Here is a 21,515-nt window from a genome sequence, read left to right on the forward strand (position 1 = left end):
AAACTGAAAAGCAAGAAGAAAAAAGACTGAAAGGCAAAAAACAGAGAATAATCAAGAACTACAGAAAAACTACGAAATGTATAACATGTGCAATGGGAATTCTAGGAGAAGAAACAGGAACAAATGAAATATTTGAAATAATGATTGAGGATTTCCCCAAATTAATGTTGGTCACCAAACCACAGACCCAGGAAGCTCAGAGAACACCAAGTAGAATAAATGCTAAAACAACTACACCTAGGCATCTCATTTTCAAACTACAGAAAATAAAAGATAAAGAAAAATCCTGAAAAAGCCAGAAGGAAAAAACACATCTTACCTGTAGAGGAGTAAAGATAAGAATTACATCTTTGGGAGGCTGAGGCGGGCAGATCACAAGGTCAGGAGATGGAGACCATTCTGACTAACATGGTGAAACCCCTTCTCTACTAAACATACAAAAAATTAGCCGGGCATGGTGGCATGTGCCTGTAGTCCCAGCTACTCGGGAGGCTGAGGCAGAATTGCTTGAACCTGGGAGGCAGAGGTTGCAGTGAGCCGAGATCATGCCACTGCACTCCAGCCTGGCAACAGAGTGAGACTCTGCCTCAAAAAAAAAAAAAAAAAAAAAAAAGAATTACATCAGCTTCTCCTCAGAAACCACATAAGCAAGAAGAAAGTGGAGTGAAATATTTAAAGTGCTCAGAGAAAAAAGCCCCACCAACTTAGAATCCTGTATCCTGTGTAATTATCCCCCCAAAGTGGTAGAGAAATAGAGACTTTCTCAGGAAAACAAAAACTGGGGTAATTTGTTACAAGTAGAACTGCTTTGCAAGAAATGTTAAAAGAACATCTTCAGAGAGTAGGAAAATTACATAGGTCAGAAACTCAGAAGTATATAAAGAAATGAAGAGTATCAGAGAAGAAGTAAGTGAAGGTAAAAAAAATGTTTATTTTACTTAAACATAATTGACCTAAAAGATAACATTTTCTTCAAAATAACAGCAGCAAATTAGATTATCTTTGCTTGTATATATATATATGTGTGTGTATATATATGTGTATATATGTGTGTGTGTGTGTGTGTGTATATATATATGCTTATGTGTAACTGAAATGAATGACAGCAATAGCATAAAGGATGAGAGGGAGGAAACAGGATCATTTTGTATTGGTACTACCTGTGAAGCAGTATAGTGTTATTTGAAAAGAGGCTTAAATTAGTTATAAATATACATTGCAAACTCTAGTCAACTACTAAACAAAGATAAAAAAGAAGTATAATTGGTATGCTAAGAAAACGGAGAAAATAAAATCATATAAAATTCTCAATTAAAACTGCAAAAGGCAGAAAAAGGGTAGAAGACAAAAATAAGTTTGAGGAACAAGGGCAACAAATAGAAAACTATAACAAGTGTTAGTCCAGCTGTATCAATAGTTGATCACTTCACATGCCATCGGTATTTAAAAACATTAACAAAAAGGCAGAGGTAGTCAGTGTGGATCAAAAAACCCAAGACCCAAAACTATATGTTTTCAACAAGAAACATGACACATATAGATTAAAAGTAAAGAAATGGAGAAAAATATACCATGCAACACTAATCAAAAGATAGTAGGAGTAGCTCAGACCAAGTAAAGTTACCAGGGATAAAGAGGGACATTACTTAATGGAGTCAATTTTCCAAGATGTAACAATCCTTAATGTGTATGTACCTAAAAACAGAGCATCAAAACGTGTCAGGCAAAAACTGATAGAAGTGGAAGGAGAAACAGATGAGTCCAGTATTACAGTGGACATCCACATGCAAAAAAACTGACTCTACAAACAATCTTACACCCTTCACAAAAATTAACTCAAAATGAATCACAGACCCAAACAGAAAATGCAAAACTATAAAATCCTTAGAAGATAACAGGAGAAAACCTTGATGACCTTGGGCATGGTAATGACTTTTTAGTTACAACACCAAAGACGTGCTCCATGAAAGAAATAATTGGTAAGCTGGACTTTATTACAATTAAATGCATCTGCTCTGTGAAAGACACTGTTAAGAGAACAAGAAGATAAGCCACAGACTGGGAGAAAATATTTGCAAAAGGCATATCTGATAAAAGACTGTTAAGAAAACTATACAAAGAACTGTTAAAACTCAATAAGAAAAATAATCTTATTTTAAAATAAGCAAAAGTCTATTAACTATAAATGGCCCTTTAACCTTCCAACCTCACATATAATTAAAGAAACCAACACCAGGATATCACTTCTCCCCATCAGTTCATCAAAAATTAACAAGTATAATATATTCTGTTGGCAAGTCATGCTTACATAAGTAAATAATTGAACTCACACATAGTGAGGGAAAAGGGAAAGCTCCTCCTCACAGTAGAATTCCAATTAATAAATGTAGAAGAAATGATGGAAACAGAAAATCTTCATTTAGTCAGAATCTGGGACAGTTAATTTAAAACAAAAAAGAAAAAAATATTTAGCAAATATCACAGTTATAATTGTGTTAGGTAAGAATCATCAAAGAATGCTAACATTTTTGAGCAAAGCATGATGAGTAACAAGATTTATCTAATCTCAAACTACTTCCTCACAAAAAATTAATTATAAGAGGAAAAATGTAACTTTACAGTGGAGAAATCCAGCAGACACACCTTAACCAAGTGATCAGTTAACATAACCACTAATGAGATGTTTACATGGTGTGCTTCCTGATGATGAATTGCAAAGAGCCTGATATCAATTCAGTGGTTTTCTTTCTCTAAATGCATAGCCTGAATTTAATCATGAGACAACATCAGATAAATCCAAATTGAGTCATTCTGCAAAACAACTACCCATCATTTTTCAAAAGTGTGAGGGCCATGAGAACAAAGACACACAAGGAGCTATCCCAGATTGAAAAAGTCTAAGGAATTATAACAATTAAATACAATGTGAGATCCCGAATTGAATAGTGGGACCAGAAAGAGTAGTAGTGGGGCAATTGACAACTTTTGCATAAAGTCTGTAGACTAGTCAATAATATATATCAATGTTAATTTCCTGATTTTGATAATTGTAAGTAGTTATGTAAGATGTTAACATTTGGGGAAGTTGGGAGATGGGTATAGGGGAATTCTTTGTATTGTTTTTGTAATTTTTTTGTGAATCTGAGATTATTTCAAAATTAAAAGTTAAAATTAGGGGGGAAGTGGGGAGGGCAAAGGACCTGAACACACACCTCACCAAAGAAGATATGCAGATAGCAAATAAGGATATGAAAAGATGCAAATGTCATTAGGAAGTTGCAAATTAAAAAGAGGTATCACTACACACCTATTAGAATGGCCAAATCCAAAATACCAGTAACACTAAATGCTGTTAAACATGTGGAGTAACAGGAACTCTCATCCACTGCTGGTGGGAATACAAAATGGTACAACCGCAAGTTTTGGTAGTTTCTTACAAAACATAGCCTTACCCATGATCCAGTAATCGTGCTCCTTGGAGTTTATCCAAATAAGCTGTTGCTGTTTTCAACTGTCTACACAAATATCTGTCCTCAGATGTTTACTGCAGCTTTATTCATAATTGCCAAAATTTGGAAACAATCAAGGTGTCCTTCAGTGGGTAAATGAATAAACTGAGGTACAGACAATGGAGTATTATTCTATGTTAAATAGAAATGTGCTATCAAGCTATGAAAAATCATTGAGGAAACTGAAACGCATATTACTAAGTAAAAGAGGAAAATTTGAAAAGGCTGTACATACTGTTTGATTCTAACTATATGACACTGTGGAAAAGGCAAAAGACAGTAAAAAGATCAGTGGTTCTCACAGGCTAGTGGGGGAGGGAGGGATTAACAGGTAGCACAGAAGTTTAGAGCAGTGAAACTATCCTGTATGATACTGTAATGGTGCATATATGTCATTATATATTTGTCAAAACCCATAGAACATACAACACCAAGAGTGAACCCTAATGTAAACTATGGACTTTGGGTGATAATGGTGTGTCAATGTACATTCATCAATTGTATCAAATGTACCACTCTAGTGGGGGATGTCGACAGTAGTGGAGGCTGTTTGTGGGTGGAGTCAGGAGGTGTGTGGGAACTCTTTGTAATTTCTACTCAATTTTATTGTGAAACTAAAACTGCTCTAAAAATTAAAGTCCATTAAAGAAAACAAACAAAAAACCTTGGGGTAGATGACCTGACCCAAAGGAGGAATCCCTGAATGGATGCACTAGTATTGCTGCCAAACAAATAAAGCTAAGGAACCAAGCCTAGTGATATTACCTGATCTTGTCAGAAAGAATGGGCAAGTAGAGGCTCAATTTGCCCTTGACCCTTTCCCTTCCCTCCAGATATACCATGGTCACTTATGAGTAACCAGCACCTCCTTCCTATCCCTACAATAGTTTGATTCCACTTTTATAACTTGCTTATCTTGAAAGCAAACTCAACTAGCTGTAGGCCAAACAGTACTGTCAACTCCAAGGCTCCATAGCCCTGAGCTCTGAAATACCAGGACCCACAAGCAGTGTTATCATGGATCAAAAGCCACTGCTGTTGGGAAGGACAGATGATGAGGGAAGATTCCTCCTGCAGTAGGAGGATAACAGGAATACAAAGGAGCCTAGACTCTTACATGTAACTTCACCATTGCAATATTAAAGCCAAGAAGAGATAAGTTCAGCCCTGTTCTGAACTTTCGAAAGGGACTCCCAAGGGCTTGAATCTGGCATCCTTCCTTGCCCAACAGCACGAGCAAAACCAAAGATTTTAAAAAGATCAAAAGATAATAAAAGGAGTTCCATATCCCATCCTATCCAATTCCTTGGGCTGACCTCATCCCTCCCTTTTAGGGTTGCAGTTTCCCCAACTATATAATGGCTTTAATGGTTCTAGATAATTTGTAGATCAATAGACACACTTTACAGTTTATATGTACTTTGGCTTCTATTCACATGAAAAATTAAAGTTGGTGGTGATTCCCTGACCCACAATCCACAGCTCTCCGCCAATGGCCACTAAAATAAAGCATCCATACACCACTAAGGACAATTTACTCTTTATTGATTAAAAATGAAGAAAACATGCAGTAAAATACAAAGTCAAAAAAAGGAGGAAAAAGTTGAATATTTTACATCTTCCATAACCTAGCATACATCATAAGGAGGAATCTCCACTTATTGGTACATCATTATTCTCTCCTCCGGATTATTAAATATTATCAGCTGGCTCTAGGATTTGGTTCAAAACTTAAGCAAAAACCCAAACAAATCCTTTAGTCATTTAGAAAGACCAAACATTTCACAAATAGCATTGGCACATATTACTTTGTGCTATAGTTAGTCCCTACTCCAGGGACAAGGGGATCCTGGGACCTAGTGAAAGAGGTGCACTCTGAATCAGCATTCCTAGAAAGGAGTACAGTCACTCACTAGGTTACGTGCTGTTCCACCTGGGCAGTTTCTGTTCATGTATTTTCTCAGTATCACTGCACAAGCCAGCAAAGGGAGTCTACCACACATCATGCAGAAGAAGAAATAACACTGTCCTGGGACATGGTGTCTGTCTTCTAATTCCTAGCAGGGCAAACAATGAACTGAAAAGAAGGAGAAACCCCAGCCCAATTCTATTTGCCATGACTGCCCCACTGCAGTTCACAGGTAATGACGGGCTAGAGAAAGTGAACAGGGGATGGGCTGCTGCAAACTCCCAGCTGGGCACCAGACCATCTCCACAAAGAATGCTAGAACAGAGTGACGCTATCACCCCTTGGATTCATAAATAAGTAGATTTTGATGGGTTTGAAAAAAAAAAAAAAAAAAAAAAAAAAAAGACTCTAAGGTAAGCCACTAGTCTTGTGCCAAAGAGGATGCTATCTCTTTTCTACACCTCATTCCCACCTCCCCGTCCTTGTTCCTCTCTGTCCTCCCACACAAAAAAAGAAAAAGAAAAGCTAAATATTTTTCTAGCAAGCTGATCAATCTTCTTTTCTCCCTCCTGGCTCAGCAGGCTCCCTCCTTTTACAAGACTGCTGGGACGTTGAACTTCGGTGTCTGATCATCTCACCTACTCTCCTCCTAACTCCCATCTGAAATCCATCTCCTCTCTTCCTCCTCAACATCCATCTCTTTCCCAACATGCCTTTGCACCTAGAGCAGGTGAAGAAAGCCCATGACTAAAACTAAAGACTCAGAATGAAACAAAAGGTGTGACAAGTTATTTGTGGGGAAGGTTTTCAGATGTGTTCCAAGAGAAAATAAGGTAAAACAACCTTGTTCATCAGACCAACAATGCTGGAAAGGGCTCAAGTGATTCTGTAAAGGGCAACTCTCCCCCTTTCCAGAGACCCACAGCCCATCTTTGTGTATCTTTTTAAGGCCAGATTGAGTATCCCACTCATATATAAAACTCGGTAGGGTTACTAGCAGTTAGACAAAGACTATGAAACGGTAGGAAAAAAGGAAAATCAACCTCACTGATTATTCACATATTGCATTATGAGTGCTCTTTTTTAAACCTAAAGAATAATTTATATTATTTCTGTAGAAAATCAAATGAACACTGTCTACTCATAAAACCTAAAGGTCACGGCACATGTGGTTTCACTTTCCATCTTGAGTTAGCTTCAGCACACAGAGACCCCCTCCAAAGGGTCAGTGCAGGAGAGCAGGCAGAAGGCAGGCCTCTCTGGCCCAGTGTGTGTCTCCTTTATTGCTGTAGAAATCTCAGCCTTGCATACCCATTTCCTCATGACTTGGAGGCCAGGCGAACTGATTTTCATGGGAGGATTGAGTTTCTCTTCAATTTAATATTTGAAAATAAATACTTCTCCAATGATATGAATTATGATTTTCCTGTTCAAAAACCACCTCTGGCAAAATTCACATTTACAAGCCATTACTCGATGTTGTCTGTAAAAACAATCCAAAGTTCCACTTTGAAGGATCCGATGGCTGAAGTTCGGCTACAGTCAGATGTTTTGCACCAGCTGAAGTTAAGGCTAGCAACCCTTTCTGGAGAGAGCAATGAAGAAGGGGGTGCCTGAGAGCAGCTTCAGCAAAACGCTTAGAAACACCATGAACAAAACAAGAACACAGTTTAGGCTGCCTCCATCTGAGGCTGTGCTTTTTCCTAACAAAGGTTGCTAGAATTCACATCAGGTACAAAGAAAAACCACTAAATTAAATTCTCTGGGCTCCAGCTGAACAATCAATTCTACTTCAGTGGTAAAGAGATATCCCAAGATGTCCATATTCTGGCAGGTGTGGGGGAACAGGCAGGATGAGGAAGCCCGATACAGCTGCTACTTTTCCACCTGGGCCATCGTTGGAGTAAGGCAAGAATGAGCTGACAGATCTCCCTCCTGGGCCTTGAAGCACATGGGCCACTTCTCAGATGGAGGAAGACAGGGGACATATGAAGTAAGTTTGCTAACGGAACTCTGGGGATGCTGGCCACTAGTGATCCAACTTTTCTTTCCCTGTGGGAAAAGGAGGAATGATGGCAGGAAGAACATAAAGACTTCTAAAGCTCCTAGCCGGGAGGTTTGTTGCTGGGTTCTTTGGCAGTAGTGGGTTTAGGCCAATAGAAACAACAGAGATACGCATGTGTGGAATCTCCTTAGGCCGCCTCTTCCAGGGTTGTGGTTTAGCTGATGCTAAGCTGGGCAAATCCTATCAGTTTACCATCATCAGGAATATCCGAGCCTTCGACACCAGATGCCTAAGAACCAAACAAAATGAGAAACTGTGATTATTTATAAACAAACTTGCAGGTAGCAAATAAAACAGTCATGGGATAGTGGGAAGGTAGGCAGTGGGCAACAGGTCCCTAGGATACAAATAGGAGACTGATGAAGGTGTTTATTCCAGAAAAGAGGGGGGCTGGGTAAACAGCTAGAGTCAGACTGGCTAATAGTTTCTCTTATGAATAGCCAAGGGTCTCTGGGGTCAGAGGTTTCCTGGCATGGACAGAAGAAGAGTGGCCACTCAAAGGGAAACATCAGCCCAGGGCACTGGGGAGGCTAAATGAACACAATCCACCACATTTTAATATTCTCATCACTCAGGGGATATAGAAGCTGGTCTGGAGAAGCTGCCAGTGTATAAAAGGCAAGATGTTTTCATAAGGAAGAAGGGATGAGTACCAGTTTGAAAGTGACAGATCGATTTGACTGAGGCTCTTCCACAATTTTCTGCAAATTAGCTGCCACTGTAATCATACAAACAGAGAAGGTAATGAATGAGAAGTTACATAAATCCACTTTCAAACCATATTTTAAAAGCTTAAATGGTAGTTAAGAATATGCTCTGTACAATCAAAATGGAAGCAGACAGATCAAATAATCACTCCCCTAATGAAAGTGTCTTTTAAACTCATTTCTAAGTAGTACACCTTGAACCACTGTCAAATTAACTTTCTTTAAAATGCTGTACTAACCTAGGAAAAACATGCAGCTAAAAGAGGTATGATTTCCTGATTTATGGATCAGAAAGCCCAAGGCCAGAAGTCAACAAACCAGCCTGTGGTCTGTTTTTGTTCTCTGGCAAGCTAAGAGTGGTTTAAAAGTGACAGACACTGTACATGGCCCGCAAGGCCTAAACTATTTATTATCTGGTCTTTCACGGAAAACTGTGTCTAAGGACATGGTCTTTTCCTTCAGTAACATGGACCTATGGCCTCACTGGGCCTTCTCTTTTCCTTCCTACTTTTCTAGGACTAAATCTCTAATGACTTTTGCTCAACTTAGGCCACAAAAATTAGGTATCCAAAACAGATCAGATATGGCCAAGCTTACTTTAACTTGTGACTTTTGCCATAATTTCTATTAATCTCCTAAAGACCTTGGGTGTGCTTTCACTTACCATCATTGGAGGTCACAAAGCAAACTCAGAGGTGAAATTTTGTGTGTGTGTAAGGAACTGTCCTATTACCTATAATTTCAGCAAAGCCAAGAACCATTTCAAGAACCATCAGACCTACTCAGTGGAATAAAAAACCTGCTTTTCTATGTACTAGGTTTACAGACAGAGACACAGAAGCACATGAGCAGAATGCAATGCAGTTACCTATTACTAAATCCCTTCCGTCGACCAGGCCAGCAGAAATGAGTTCCTGAGAGACACCCTCCGCTGTATCTGCAAGGACAAAGAAGACAGTGCTCTGTTTTTTGTGCACACTTGCCACTGTTAACTCTCACAGCTCATGTGGGTGTCAGTGTGCCATGCTAGGCCCAAGCTGGATGCTAAATCCACAGAACCAAGAAGGCAGGCAGGGTCTTCCTTCCATACAAAGACTTTTCCTACCACTGAGATTATCTCAAGTGGAATTCTCACAGATCTAGCTAGAGGGCAGAATCTGTATAAACCAGGTGGCAAATATCTGAGACATGATGTTGAATACTGAACATCTCTAGGGCTAAAAAACCAGAATGATTTATTCTCAAAAACTAAGGCAACAATTTTTGTCTCAAAAAATTTTTGTCTCTTCTCTTTGGGAATCATACTCCAAGTTTTTTGCTAAAATCATTTACTTTTTTATTCTGGTGGGCTTTTCTTCTTATCTAGTTATTCCAGGTAGTACAATCTGAGCAATGGGTATAACCAGAAACTAAAAAGATGAGGACAGAATATCCCCAATTAACCTCATCTTCAACCGACACAGTGGTATTGGTTGCCAAGGGCTTGAAAATGAGCCCCTCAGAGAGAACAGGAGGACTGCTGCGGAGAGAGTGTCCACACATTCACACAGGCTACCAGCAATTTGAATTAATTCCTGAAAATGTGATGTTGCCTGGTGTTTAAAAAGTAAAACAGGTAACACCTCTGTACACCTGCATCTTTTCTCTTTTGTGGTTAGCTGCTCATGATAGTGTGACAGCAAGAAGAATAAGCATGATACACAGAACAGATACTTGCTGGCTACTCCCCAAATTAGAATCCTGAGTAATAAAGGCAAGAAACAAAACACACCTTGTTCAACGTGAAGTTCAACAGCCAGAAACAGTACATGACAGACCTCAGCTTCTGTCTGAGGAGAGAGGAGACTGCAGACCTTGTTTCTTTACCATCATGGAGGACAACCATGTATAAAGAATGAACTTTGGATTCTGACAGATCTGGTTTGAATTCCAGCTATACCTCTTTCCAGCTGTGTGACCTTGAACAAGTTACTTTGCCTCTAAGTCTTGATTTCATCATTGATAATATGGGGATCATAATTTTTCCTTAGTAGGCTGCTGTGAGAATTTAATAAGATAACGCTTAAGACAATGCCTGGCCTATAGTAAGCTGTAAAGAGCTATTATATATTTATTACTGTTTGTATTATTATACAAGGTTTTCTAAATGTGTTTAGTAGTCAACGAACTGCATTTTTATCTCACTCATATGCTCCCCAAAAGCAGGAAAATTTTTATTATCCTTTAAAAGCGAAACTTCACAAAGGACAGAAACTTCATAATACATTTCACTGAATCACAAATTAGAAGCTATTTTGTTTTCAATCCGTTTGATGCCTCACCTCTCCCAGGAGTAAATTCAAATCGAATATCATTTAGTTCTTTTTTTGAATTCCTATGAAAGAAAGCAGAATGCACAAAATAAGAATTTCTAAATTTATGCAAAGAGATTCTGCCAACATATATTAAGAAAGCTGTGCCTCAAAAAGACTGTTTTGTTCCCACAGATCATATGATGTATTCAGATATGTTCACACTGCAGAGCTCAGAGCAAAACCAATTCGGAATGATCATCTAATTGTCCTACAACCCTTTGAATCTATGTCCCTTACTGATCAATATAAAAATTTCGTGCCTTTGAGTAGATTCTTATATGCCCATTCCCATCCTTATTCCCACCAAGAACATATAAAACGAAGAGGAAAATCGTATGAGCACAGGGAGGTGTGATTAAAATGATACAGGATGCCTTTTTCATCGTTATCCCCACTCCTACATGCCCACAATTCATTGCCTACCTCTGGTGATCAGTCTTGTCAGACTCGTCAGACTCATAAAATGAAATACATGATACTCCCTCAAATTCCATAGGAGTTCAAATAATATATGAGAGATGGGGATAATAAGGAAAAATTTTAGAGGTAGTTTTTATATAGGACTTAACAGATATGCAGGATTTGGGTGGGCAGAGAGGATAGGGAAAGGAATTGGGTCCATACTGGTAGCAGAGTTACTACATGACTCCAGAAATTCAAACATGACTGGTGAGGTACAGTTATAGTGATGATCACACCATGTACTGAGATTAAGCAGGATCCCTGGAGGTTTTGTTTAAAGACAGAGAAATGAGAACATTATATCTAAGGGCAGATATGCCTGCTCACTTAGGACTCAAATCTACTTTATATAAATAATGGAGACGGTTTACTTCTATTTGATGAATAATATACTTGAGGATGTTACTGAAATTGTGCTTAAAATAGAACTACCCATCTCAAATATAACATGCCCCAAATGATTTTCCCTTGCATTGCATTCTTTCTACACAGGTACATACAAACTTATACTTCTGCATGTACATACTACCTGAAATTTGCTTTTAGCTGTCTAAGTACATAGTTCAAATCAACTTCCAACCTAGACTTGATTATTAAGGGAGTCATTTAATTTTCTCTTTTCTCAGTATCCACCTTTCCACAGTACCAAAGAGTGATATACATAGTCTGTGCTTAATACATTTCACAATAATTTTCTTAAAGTGTTATTCTTTATGTAAAATTAAAACAGCATGAAGTTGTCAAGACATCCTAGTAACTCAGAATTTTTGAGATGAGATCAGGTATACTAAGTAGGCTTCTGTAAAGGAAAGATAACCAAATACGCTTTTCACATTTATGGCATAAATGCATTGCTCCTAGTGGCAAGGAGCAATGAGATTCTCCTTACCACATTCTCTTAAATAGCTCTTGCTGTCTCTGTCTCCAATTAGGACCTTACAGAAAGATGACTAGGAATTCATATGTGCAAAGGGAATGAGTTAATGGTAATTCAGTGGAACTCTTTTTTAAAATGTTAGTAATAGTTTTAAAAGGCCTGAGTTGCCTCAAGTGATACTTTAATACTAATTTTTTTTCAAATGCATTTATGAGTAGAAAGAGACCTAACTAGAGCAATACAACAACCACAGTGATTCTGACAAGAAAGCTCTGGAATTTGAATCCAGCTGCTAGTGCTGATGGCGGTGGGGGGGTGGGGAGGGGCAGGGAGTTAAAATGAACAGACTGCTACCTATGGCACTTCCTGCTGAGCAATCTGTCAGGACCTCTCTGTATGTTCCCACCAAGAACCACCAATTTAGGGTACTTGCTGCATAACAGAAACAGACTACAAAAACATTTAGAAGTTTCCTTTTAACCTTCTAAAAACAAGGCCTTTATTCGATCTATCACAATCAAAAAGTGCTCCCCTCCTTGGGTTAGTTAATCTCAGAGTTCATGGTGCTTACCTCGTCCAATTATAAGACTGATCTTCAGATAAGCCAGTTAGTGCTGCTCCCCTAAAAACTGTTCCTCAATTACAGGCTACACTTCCTAACCCAAACTAGCTACACTGCAAATACACAAACTCATCACCAATTAGCATAGAAACAACTGAGAGAACATGTGCATCAGTTAGTCACAACACCCGCTAACATGCAGGTCCTCATACTGTTGCTATTATTTCTGGGGAAAATAATACAACACTAAGCAAACAGAGCTTGATGCTGGAGGACATACAATCCTATCCAGTTACTCTCAGGCACAGACTATTACAGCACATGCAGAGTATTCAGAAAACAAAACAAAACAAAAAATGTCTACTTACCTTAATCTTAGTACTAGACTGATTGGGATCTTGGTTTCTTGTGAACCTGATCCTGAAGACAAAGCCTAAAAAGCATTGAAAGGTATACAGTCATTGCCTGAAACATTAAGTGGGGAGATGACTAATGGTCACTGGCAGAGGAATCATCTACTTGGCAGCAATTTTCTTCATCTCCAGCTGAGGTCATACTAATCCCCAGGACATTCCCAGCTGGAGGAGGACATGCACTCCAAGGCAGCAACAAAAGCTGAATGTCAGTTTAAGTCCAACACAATGAGAAAGACAACTCTCAAGCCCAGATGAAATTACACACATAGCCACATTTACATTTTATATTTCTGAGGCCCCTGTTCCCCTCTACAAGACTGAAAAACACAAAACTAGGTTTCTCTTTTTTTAAAAATCTGCCAGTGCACCATATGACAATACAAAAGGTAGAGCCTGAACCAGCTGCCCTTCAGAAATCCATCCAACCCATACATAGGTTCCAATCTTTTTATGGCTAAACTAATCCTCTCTGAAAATTGTACAGCTATCGCTTGCTTATTGGAGGACGTGCATTCGATTTAAGTTGTTTATAAAATGAATCTAATTTTTCCATCAGTTTTCCTAAGACAACTGTATCTTTTCCCATATGGCGGGCAGAAATGGAAAGCTTGAGGGATGAAAAAGTTAAATGAAGTAAGTGCCATGACTAATTGGAAATGCTCAAAGCAGTGAGCTCCAAAGGCAGAACACAAGATGATCTATTGGGGTGCAAAAGAAAAAAAAAATCAGACCTTTAATTTATACTTCTTTTCATCTAAAATGTTAGACAAGAAAATGGAACTTCTAATATTTAATAAATGGATGCTGAAAGTCTTACTTTAACCATGTACCATAGGGCCACATGTTGCATGCAGTGTCTGAGGTTTATTGAAGGGAGAGTAGGAGTTACACAGCATGTAGCAGCCCACTGCAGGGCCTTCATTCACTTGGCTGCTCTCAATGAAGTATGATTTAATAAAGTTTGTGTGCGCCTGGATAAATGAGTTTACAGATTATAATACCCAGACTTAACAAACCAACCCTCACAAAATTTACAAATAACTTAAAAAGAGTAATAGAGAAAAACCACAGATAACAAAGAGTATTAATAAAAAGTATAAGCCTGAGTAAACAACAACAAAAACAGTACAGCCATCGATTCTCCTAGTCTCTGTTGAACTTCATGAGCTGCATTCTGAAGTTAAATGTAATTATCTAATACAAAGCTGACAAGAAATTAGCCCAAAATTTTTGATGTTTGAAATACTTCCATCATTAACTTATTCTGTTGCTTAAACACCTGCATGTAATCCTTGTAAAATTCTTTTACCTGTACATGCTTAAAAATGTGAAGACAGAATTTCTAACTTGTTTCAAAAATCTACCAAGACATTAACCTGATTACATTAGGTTGCATTCCACGTTAATATCTGCTCTTTTCATCTATCCAAAGGAATGACCATGAAAGCATATCCCCGGCTTTACCTGAGCTGTTTTTGCTGGCTCTGCGGTGGGTGGGAGAGAGACTTGAGTTGGCTGTGTAGGCATCTGCCCAGCTGGCTGAGGTAGATGAGCAGAGATCTGTTCTGGAACTTGGAGCAAAGTACCCACAGGATCAGTTGTTGGAAAGAGCTGTAACAAAAACACACATACAGTGTTGCTTAAGTTGTGTGGAAAGGGAGGCAGGTCTGCTGACAGCAAGTTCAGCCTTTCAGGGTGATATTTTCAAAGTAGTTTTTAGGTAGTGTACGGGTTTTGTGTCTACTCCGAATATATCTATTCCAAATGGAAGTCAAATATTTCCAGGCTTTTAAACTTTTAACAACTCTGTGAGGTATAATTTATATTTCTCTACATTTACCCACTGTAACAATTTGGCGATTTTTGTACAATATATAGAATTGTGCAACCATCACCACAATCGTTTTAGAACACTTCCATCACCCCCAAAAAGTCCTCTCGTGTCTATAGTTAGTTCCTGCTTCCACACCCAGCCATAGGCAACAACTGATCTAATTTCTATAAATTTGCTTTTCTGGATATTTCATATAAATGGAATCATACAATATATAGTCTTTTGTGTCTGTCTTCTTTCACTTTGCATTATATTTATCTTTAACAAAATCTATTCCATTCCTTTGCTCAGCAAAACAGCACCTCCAAAATACAGATTTAAGTATGTAATACAAAATTATAGAAGCTATATTTTTCCATGCATGAGGACTTTGTATTTCTTACAAAGACAATCAACCAATAATTCCTTAACATATCTCAAATGCATTTTAAAAGTGAATGTGATGTTTTAAAACTAAAAAAAGATATTTTATATATGTTATTTTGTATGTCTGAAATAGTTCATAAACTTTAATTATGTAGTTTGGGGGAAATGACTGAGTATAAAAACAAGTTAAACATATTCAAAATTATGCAGTTAGTGGGGGAGAAAAAACGATGCAATAGCCAAAATGTAAAGTTGAAAGAGAAAAAAATTCAAAGAGTAATAATAGAGGCTGAATAGGTGATACTATATAAGCAAAATCAAGGAGACAAGGAATAAAATTTTGTGTTCATTTAACTTCATACATAAGAAGTCATCAATTACTCATTGGTCCTAGAATTTTATAGAAAAGTAGGCCTTCAAGAGTACTTTTGAAAATGTTAATTATTAATACTATTTCGAAAGACTATTAGCTTCCAAATTGTATGTACTTACATTTATCTATAGTAAAGATGGAAAGGATATATATATTTTTTTTCTTTTTTATTATACTTTAGGTTTTAGGGTACATGTGCACAATGTGCAGGTTTGTTACATATGTATCCATGTGCCATGTTGATTTCCTGCACCCATTAACTCGTCATTTAGCATTAGGTATATCTCCTAATGCTGTCCCTCCCCCCTCCCCCCACCCGGAAAGGATATATTTTTAAAAGTAATGAGAGGATGCACAGAAATTGGAACCCTTGTTGATGAGCATGCAAAATGGTGCAGCCTCTATGGAAAACAGTATGATGGTCCCTCAAAAAATTACAAATAGAAGTACCATATACCCAGCAATTCCACTTCTAGGTATACACCCCAAAGAATTGAAAGCAGGGTCTTAAAGAGATACTTGTACACCTGTGTTGACAATGGCATAATTGACCACAGCTAAAAGGTAGAAGCAAACCAAGGGTCCACTGACAGATGAATAAAATATGGTACATGTACACACACACACACACATGAATATTACTGACCCTTAAAAAGTAAGGACATTCTGACTTATGCTACAACATTGATGAACCTGAGAACATTATGCTAAGTGAAATAGGCCGGTCACAAAATGACAAATACTGTATAATTCCACTTATATGAGGTACCTAGAGTAGGCAAATTCATAGACAGAAAATAGAATGGTGGTTGCCAGCAACTGGGGAGAATGCAGTTACTATTTAATAGCCAGAGTTTTAGTTTGGGAAGATAAAATAGTTCTGAAGATGGATGGTGGTGATGGTTGTACTACACTGTGAATACAATTAATACCACTGGACTATATACTTGAAAATGATTAGGATGGTAAATTTTACATTATATGAATTTTATCGCAAATTTTTTTTTATTTTTTTATTTTTTTGGAAATTAAACAACATGTTCATTTTTTGTTGTTGTTGTTATTATTATACTTTAGGTTTTAGGGTACATGTGCACAATGTGCAGGTTTGTTACATATGTATCCATGTGCCATGTTGTTTTGCAGCACCCATTAACTCGTCGTAACTCGTCGTTTAGCATTAGGTATATCTCCTAATGCTGTCCCTCCCCCCTCCCCCCACCCCACAACAGTCCCCAGAGTGTGATGTTCCCCTTCCTGTGTCCATGAGTTCTCATTGTTCAATTCTCACCTATGAGTGAGAACATGCAGTGTTTGGTTTTTTGTCCTTGTGATACTTTACTGAGAATGATGTTTTCCAGTTTCATCCTTGTCCCTACAAAGGACATGAACTCCTCATTTTTTATGGCTGCATAGTATTCCATGGTGTATATGTGCCACATTTTCTTAATCCAGTCTATAGTTGTTGGACATCTGGGTTGGTTCCAACTCTTTGCTATTGTGAATAGTGCCGCCATAAACATATGTGTGCATGTGTCTTTATAGCAGCATGATTTATAGTCCTTTGGGTATATACCCAGTAATGGGATGGCTGGGTCAAATGGTATTTCTAGCTCTAGATCCCTGAGGAATCGCCACACTGACTTCCACAATGGTTGAACTAGTTTACAGTCCCACCAACAGTGTAAAAGTGTTCCTATTTCTCCACATCCTCTCCAGCACCTGTTGTTTCCTAACTTTTTAATGATGGCCATTCTAACTGGTGTGAGATGGTATCTCATTGTGGTTTTGATTTGCATTTCTCTGATGGCCAGTGATGATGAGCATTTTTTCATGTGTTTTTTGGCTGCATAAATGTCTTCTTTTGAGAAATATCTGTTCATGTCCTTCGCCCACTTTTTGATGGGGTTGTTTTTTCTTGTAAATTTGTTTGAGTTCATTGTAGATTCTGGATATTAGCCCTTTGTCAGATGAGTAGGTTGCAAAAATTTTCTCCCATTCTGTAGGTTGCCTGTTTACTCTGATGGTAGTTTCTTTTGCTGTGCAGAAGCTCTTTAGTTTAATTAGATCCCATTTGTCAATTTTGGCTTTTGTTGCCATTGCTTTTTGGGCAAAAACTGGAAGCATTCCCTTTGAAAACTGGCACAAGATAGGGATGCCCTCTCTCACCACTCCTATTCAACAAAGTGCTGGAAGTTCTGGCCAGGGCAATCAGGCAGGAGAAGGAAATAAAGGGTATTCAATTAGGAAAAGAGGAAGTCAAATTGTCCCTGTTTGCAGATGACACGATTGTATATCTAGAAAACCCCATTGTCTCAGCCCAAAATCTCCTTAAGCTGATTAGCAACTTCAGCAAAGTCTCAGGATACAAAATCAATGTACAAAAATCACAAGCATTCTTGTACACCAATCACAGACAAACAGAGAGCCAAATCATGAGTGAACTCCCATTCACAATTGCTTCAAAGAGAATAAAATACCTAGGAATCCAACTTACAAGGGATGTGAAGGACCTCTTCAAGGAGAACTACAAACCACTGCTCAATGAAATAAAAGAGGATACAAACACATGGAAGAACATTCCATGCTCATGGGTTGGAAGAATCAATATCATGAAAATGGCCATACTGCCCAAGGTAATTTATAGATTCAATGCCATCCCCATCCAGCTACCAATGACTTTCTTCACAGAATTGGAAAAAAACTACTTTAAAGTTCATATGGAACCAAAAAAGGGCCCGCATCACCAAGTCAATCCTAAGCCAAAAGAACAAAGCTGGAGGCATCACGCTACCTGACTTCAAACTATACTACAAGGCTACAGTAACCAAAACAGCATGGTACTGGTACCACAACAGAGACATAGATCAATGCAACAGAACAGAGCCCTCAGAAATAATGCCGCATATCTACAACTATCTGATCTTTGACAAACCTGACAAAAACAAGCAATGGGGAAAGGATTCCCTATTTAATAAATGGTGCTGGGAATAAACTGGCTAGCCATATGTAGAAAGCTGCAACTGGATCCCTTCCTTACACCTTATACAAAAATTAATTCAAGATGGATTAAAGACTTACATGTTAGACCTAAAACCACAAAAACCCTTGAAGAAAACCTAGGCAATACCATTCAGGACATAGGCGTGGGCAAGGACTTCATGTCTATCGCAAATTTAAAAACAAAGTAATAAGCATGAGAATATGAGTATGCAAGAGTTCACGTGAAGATGATATTTAGGCAAAGGAACAAGGAGAAGACTAAAAATAAAAACTAGATAATCTGTAAAATAGCCTCTCATTCAATTTCTGAGAAATCAAGTATTAGTCAACATAGGTTGAATTAGAAGTAACAAATAATCCTGAAGTGTCAGTGGATTAAAACAACAGTTGTTTCTTGGACACACTTCAAGTCTATCTCTCGCCAGCGGGGGCTAACAAGCTCGGTATCATCCTCACTCAGGAATGCAGGTCGTGGTAGCAGGAGTAAGGAGACAAAGGGAATCATGAGTGGTTCTCAATTCTGCTAACATGTCACTGGCCAGAGTAACTGACATGGCCATATGTAATTTCAAGGGGCAGGAAAACGCAATTCCCCTACCAAGAAGAGGAGCCACACATAAGTGAACAACAGTTCTAATACAAGTTGACAGATATCGGCCTGTTAATATGTGAAGGAACAGTATTTGTTTTTACTCTTAATACAGTTCTATGTAAACAAATGTACATAATCACATACACAAATATACTTTATATACAAAATAAATGAAAAAACAAAGGCTACTTTTTAGCAAAGAGGCAACAATAGAATTGGTTTAAGAGCAAGAGATGTGTTAAAACCAAATACTGAGCTCAGAATGAAGATGCTGCCGGAAGTAAGACTGTATGACAGAATAGACTATAGAAATGATTGTTTTCCTCCGGTAATGAGAATAGGGAAAACCAGCCCAATAAGAATCTGTTTAACAAGATTTCCTATCATACTGACACGGTAACCACACAAAACAGAATGTATTTCACAAGAGAAGAGGCTGAGGCTGAAAGAAAAAATTCAAAAAGGACAGTTGGCATATGACAAATTTGCAAACAAATTAATGCAAAAATACTACTTTTCAGCAGGGCACATTGGCACATGCCTGTAATTCCAGCACTTTGGGAGGCCAAGGCAGGGAGATTGCCTGAGCCCAGGAGCTTGAGACCAGCCAGGGCAACAAGGTGAGACCCTATCTCTACAAAAAATACAAAAATTAGGCATAGTGGTGTGTGCCCGTGGTTCCACCTACCCAGGAGGCTAAGGTGGAAGGATCACTTGAGCCCCAAGAGGTCAAGGCTGCAGTGAGCTGTGATCACACCACTGCACTCCAGCAAGGGTGACAGAGTGAGACTCTGTCTCAAAAAAATAAATAAATAAATAACTTTTCACTTCCAGCAGCCCAAACCAAAAATAAAAACAAAAAATTCACAGAATCAAAGAAGCAAGGAAGAACATTCTGAGCCCTTAGGCCAACTTTTAAAATTTGATTGGTATAAAGTTGCATTCTCATTTAAGCACACATATGCACAAAAAAAAGTGCTTAGAATTGAAACCAAAACAAAAGCACATATACTTTAACAAGGATTCAATAATCACAATTACTTACCTCAGAATTTGATATTGATTCTTTCACTCGAGGAGACTAAAAGAAATACAAAAAGGGTGATTGTTAACTCACAACTCAGGTTACTTGTAGTCAGTCCCAAACTGCAAGTGATGTTCAACTCCATTTAATTCTGATCCATATATTAACTCACCAGCAAGTCTACTGAAAGTTTTCTGGAAAAAATAACTGTCATGATAGTATTGTATTTTTTGTCCAGGTAGCCTGTAACAAATACATCAATGTACTTATCAATTTTAAAATTCCATATTTTAAAATTGTGAGCTTTATAAGCATACATAATGGGACTGTCACATTGTCCAAAGTAAAATTCTTTCTACTAATCGTGAACATATTATGTATATAAAATCCCAGACCAAACCTAAACTTTTAAGCTAATTATCCAACACATTCTCAAAGCAGAGTAATTCTGTTTACAGGTTTTAATGGAGAAAACTCTTGAGCCAAAATTGATCTGAAAGCTGCATGTCAAGAGTCTACTACCCTTACTCTTGGTGGTGGATATTTGGGAATCTGGTATGTAAAGAAACATGGGTGGTCCAAAAATAAAGCATGGACCACTAGCAAAAATAAAGGTAGTGGAAATAAACTGATACTTGAGGTGAGGTCTCAAATATCTGGTGTAAACCACATTTATTAGGAAATGACCAATTATAATCTGCCATATGAAAATTTAAGCTGTTTATTTGGTAAATAATAAAAGTTAGCAGTAATTCTGGATACAGGCACTGTAGTTTACCAAAAAACTTACCTCTAAACAAGTAACAATTTATGATAAATTCTGACAACGATGGACTTAGTCAGAATATGTCAAAGATCAATTGATGGGTTTTTTTTTTTTTTAACACTTTTATCACCATTTCATTAAAGAGTAATCAAAGCTCAGGTAATAGCTAATGTAGCATACCAAGTAAGTGGCCAACCCAAAACCTTTTAAAAAACAAACAAACAAAAAAAACAACTTTGTAAATACTGAATTCATCCAGACTAAAAGAAAAAAAAACTTTTGTAAATAATTTCAAACTTACAGAAAAGGTGCTATAACAATACAAGAACGTAAGTATACCCTTTACCCCAATTCATTTATTATTAACCTTTTTTCCCCTCATCTGCTTTATCATTTGGATGCTCACTTTCTCTTTCTAAATATATTTTTCCTATACCATTTGAGAATAAGTTGCATGTATCATGGCTGTTTACCACTTAATAATCAGAGTGTACACATTTCCTAAGAATGAGATGTTTTCTTATATAACTTCAAACTATAGTTCTCATTAAATTTAACATGATATAATACTTTTATCTAATTTATAGTGTAAATGTCAACTGACACTAATGTCCTTTGTAGCCTTTTGTTTTTCCTCCAGTATAGAATGCAGTCTAGGATCATGTATTGCAGGTAGTTTTCACATTTCTTAGATTT

General features: G+C 37.7%; 1 protein-coding gene across 2 annotated transcripts in view; it reads right to left on the reverse strand.

The window, feature by feature from the left end:
• Positions 1-5,033: 5,033 nt before the first annotated feature.
• Positions 5,034-21,515, reverse strand: part of OXSR1 (oxidative stress responsive kinase 1) — a 97,920-nt gene continuing 81,438 nt past the window's right edge. Inside the window, exons 13-19 of one of the 2 annotated variants that reach the window (XM_030812115.1) lie at positions 20,075-20,110; positions 14,326-14,472; positions 12,814-12,878; positions 10,512-10,564; positions 9,059-9,127; positions 8,137-8,201; positions 5,034-7,712 (exon numbers count right to left, since the gene is read on the reverse strand). In XM_030812115.1, coding sequence (XP_030667975.1) covers positions 7,638-7,712; positions 8,137-8,201; positions 9,059-9,127; positions 10,512-10,564; positions 12,814-12,878; positions 14,326-14,472; positions 20,075-20,110 — 510 coding nt within the window. In that variant the 3' untranslated portion in view covers positions 5,034-7,637. The remainder of the gene's footprint in view (positions 7,713-8,136; positions 8,202-9,058; positions 9,128-10,511; positions 10,565-12,813; positions 12,879-14,325; positions 14,473-20,074; positions 20,111-21,515) is intronic. The other variant, XM_003256863.3, reaches the window with a different exon arrangement.

This window comes from Nomascus leucogenys, chromosome 4 (genome assembly GCF_006542625.1).
Source record: "Nomascus leucogenys isolate Asia chromosome 4, Asia_NLE_v1, whole genome shotgun sequence".
NCBI lineage: Eukaryota > Metazoa > Chordata > Mammalia > Primates > Hylobatidae > Nomascus > Nomascus leucogenys.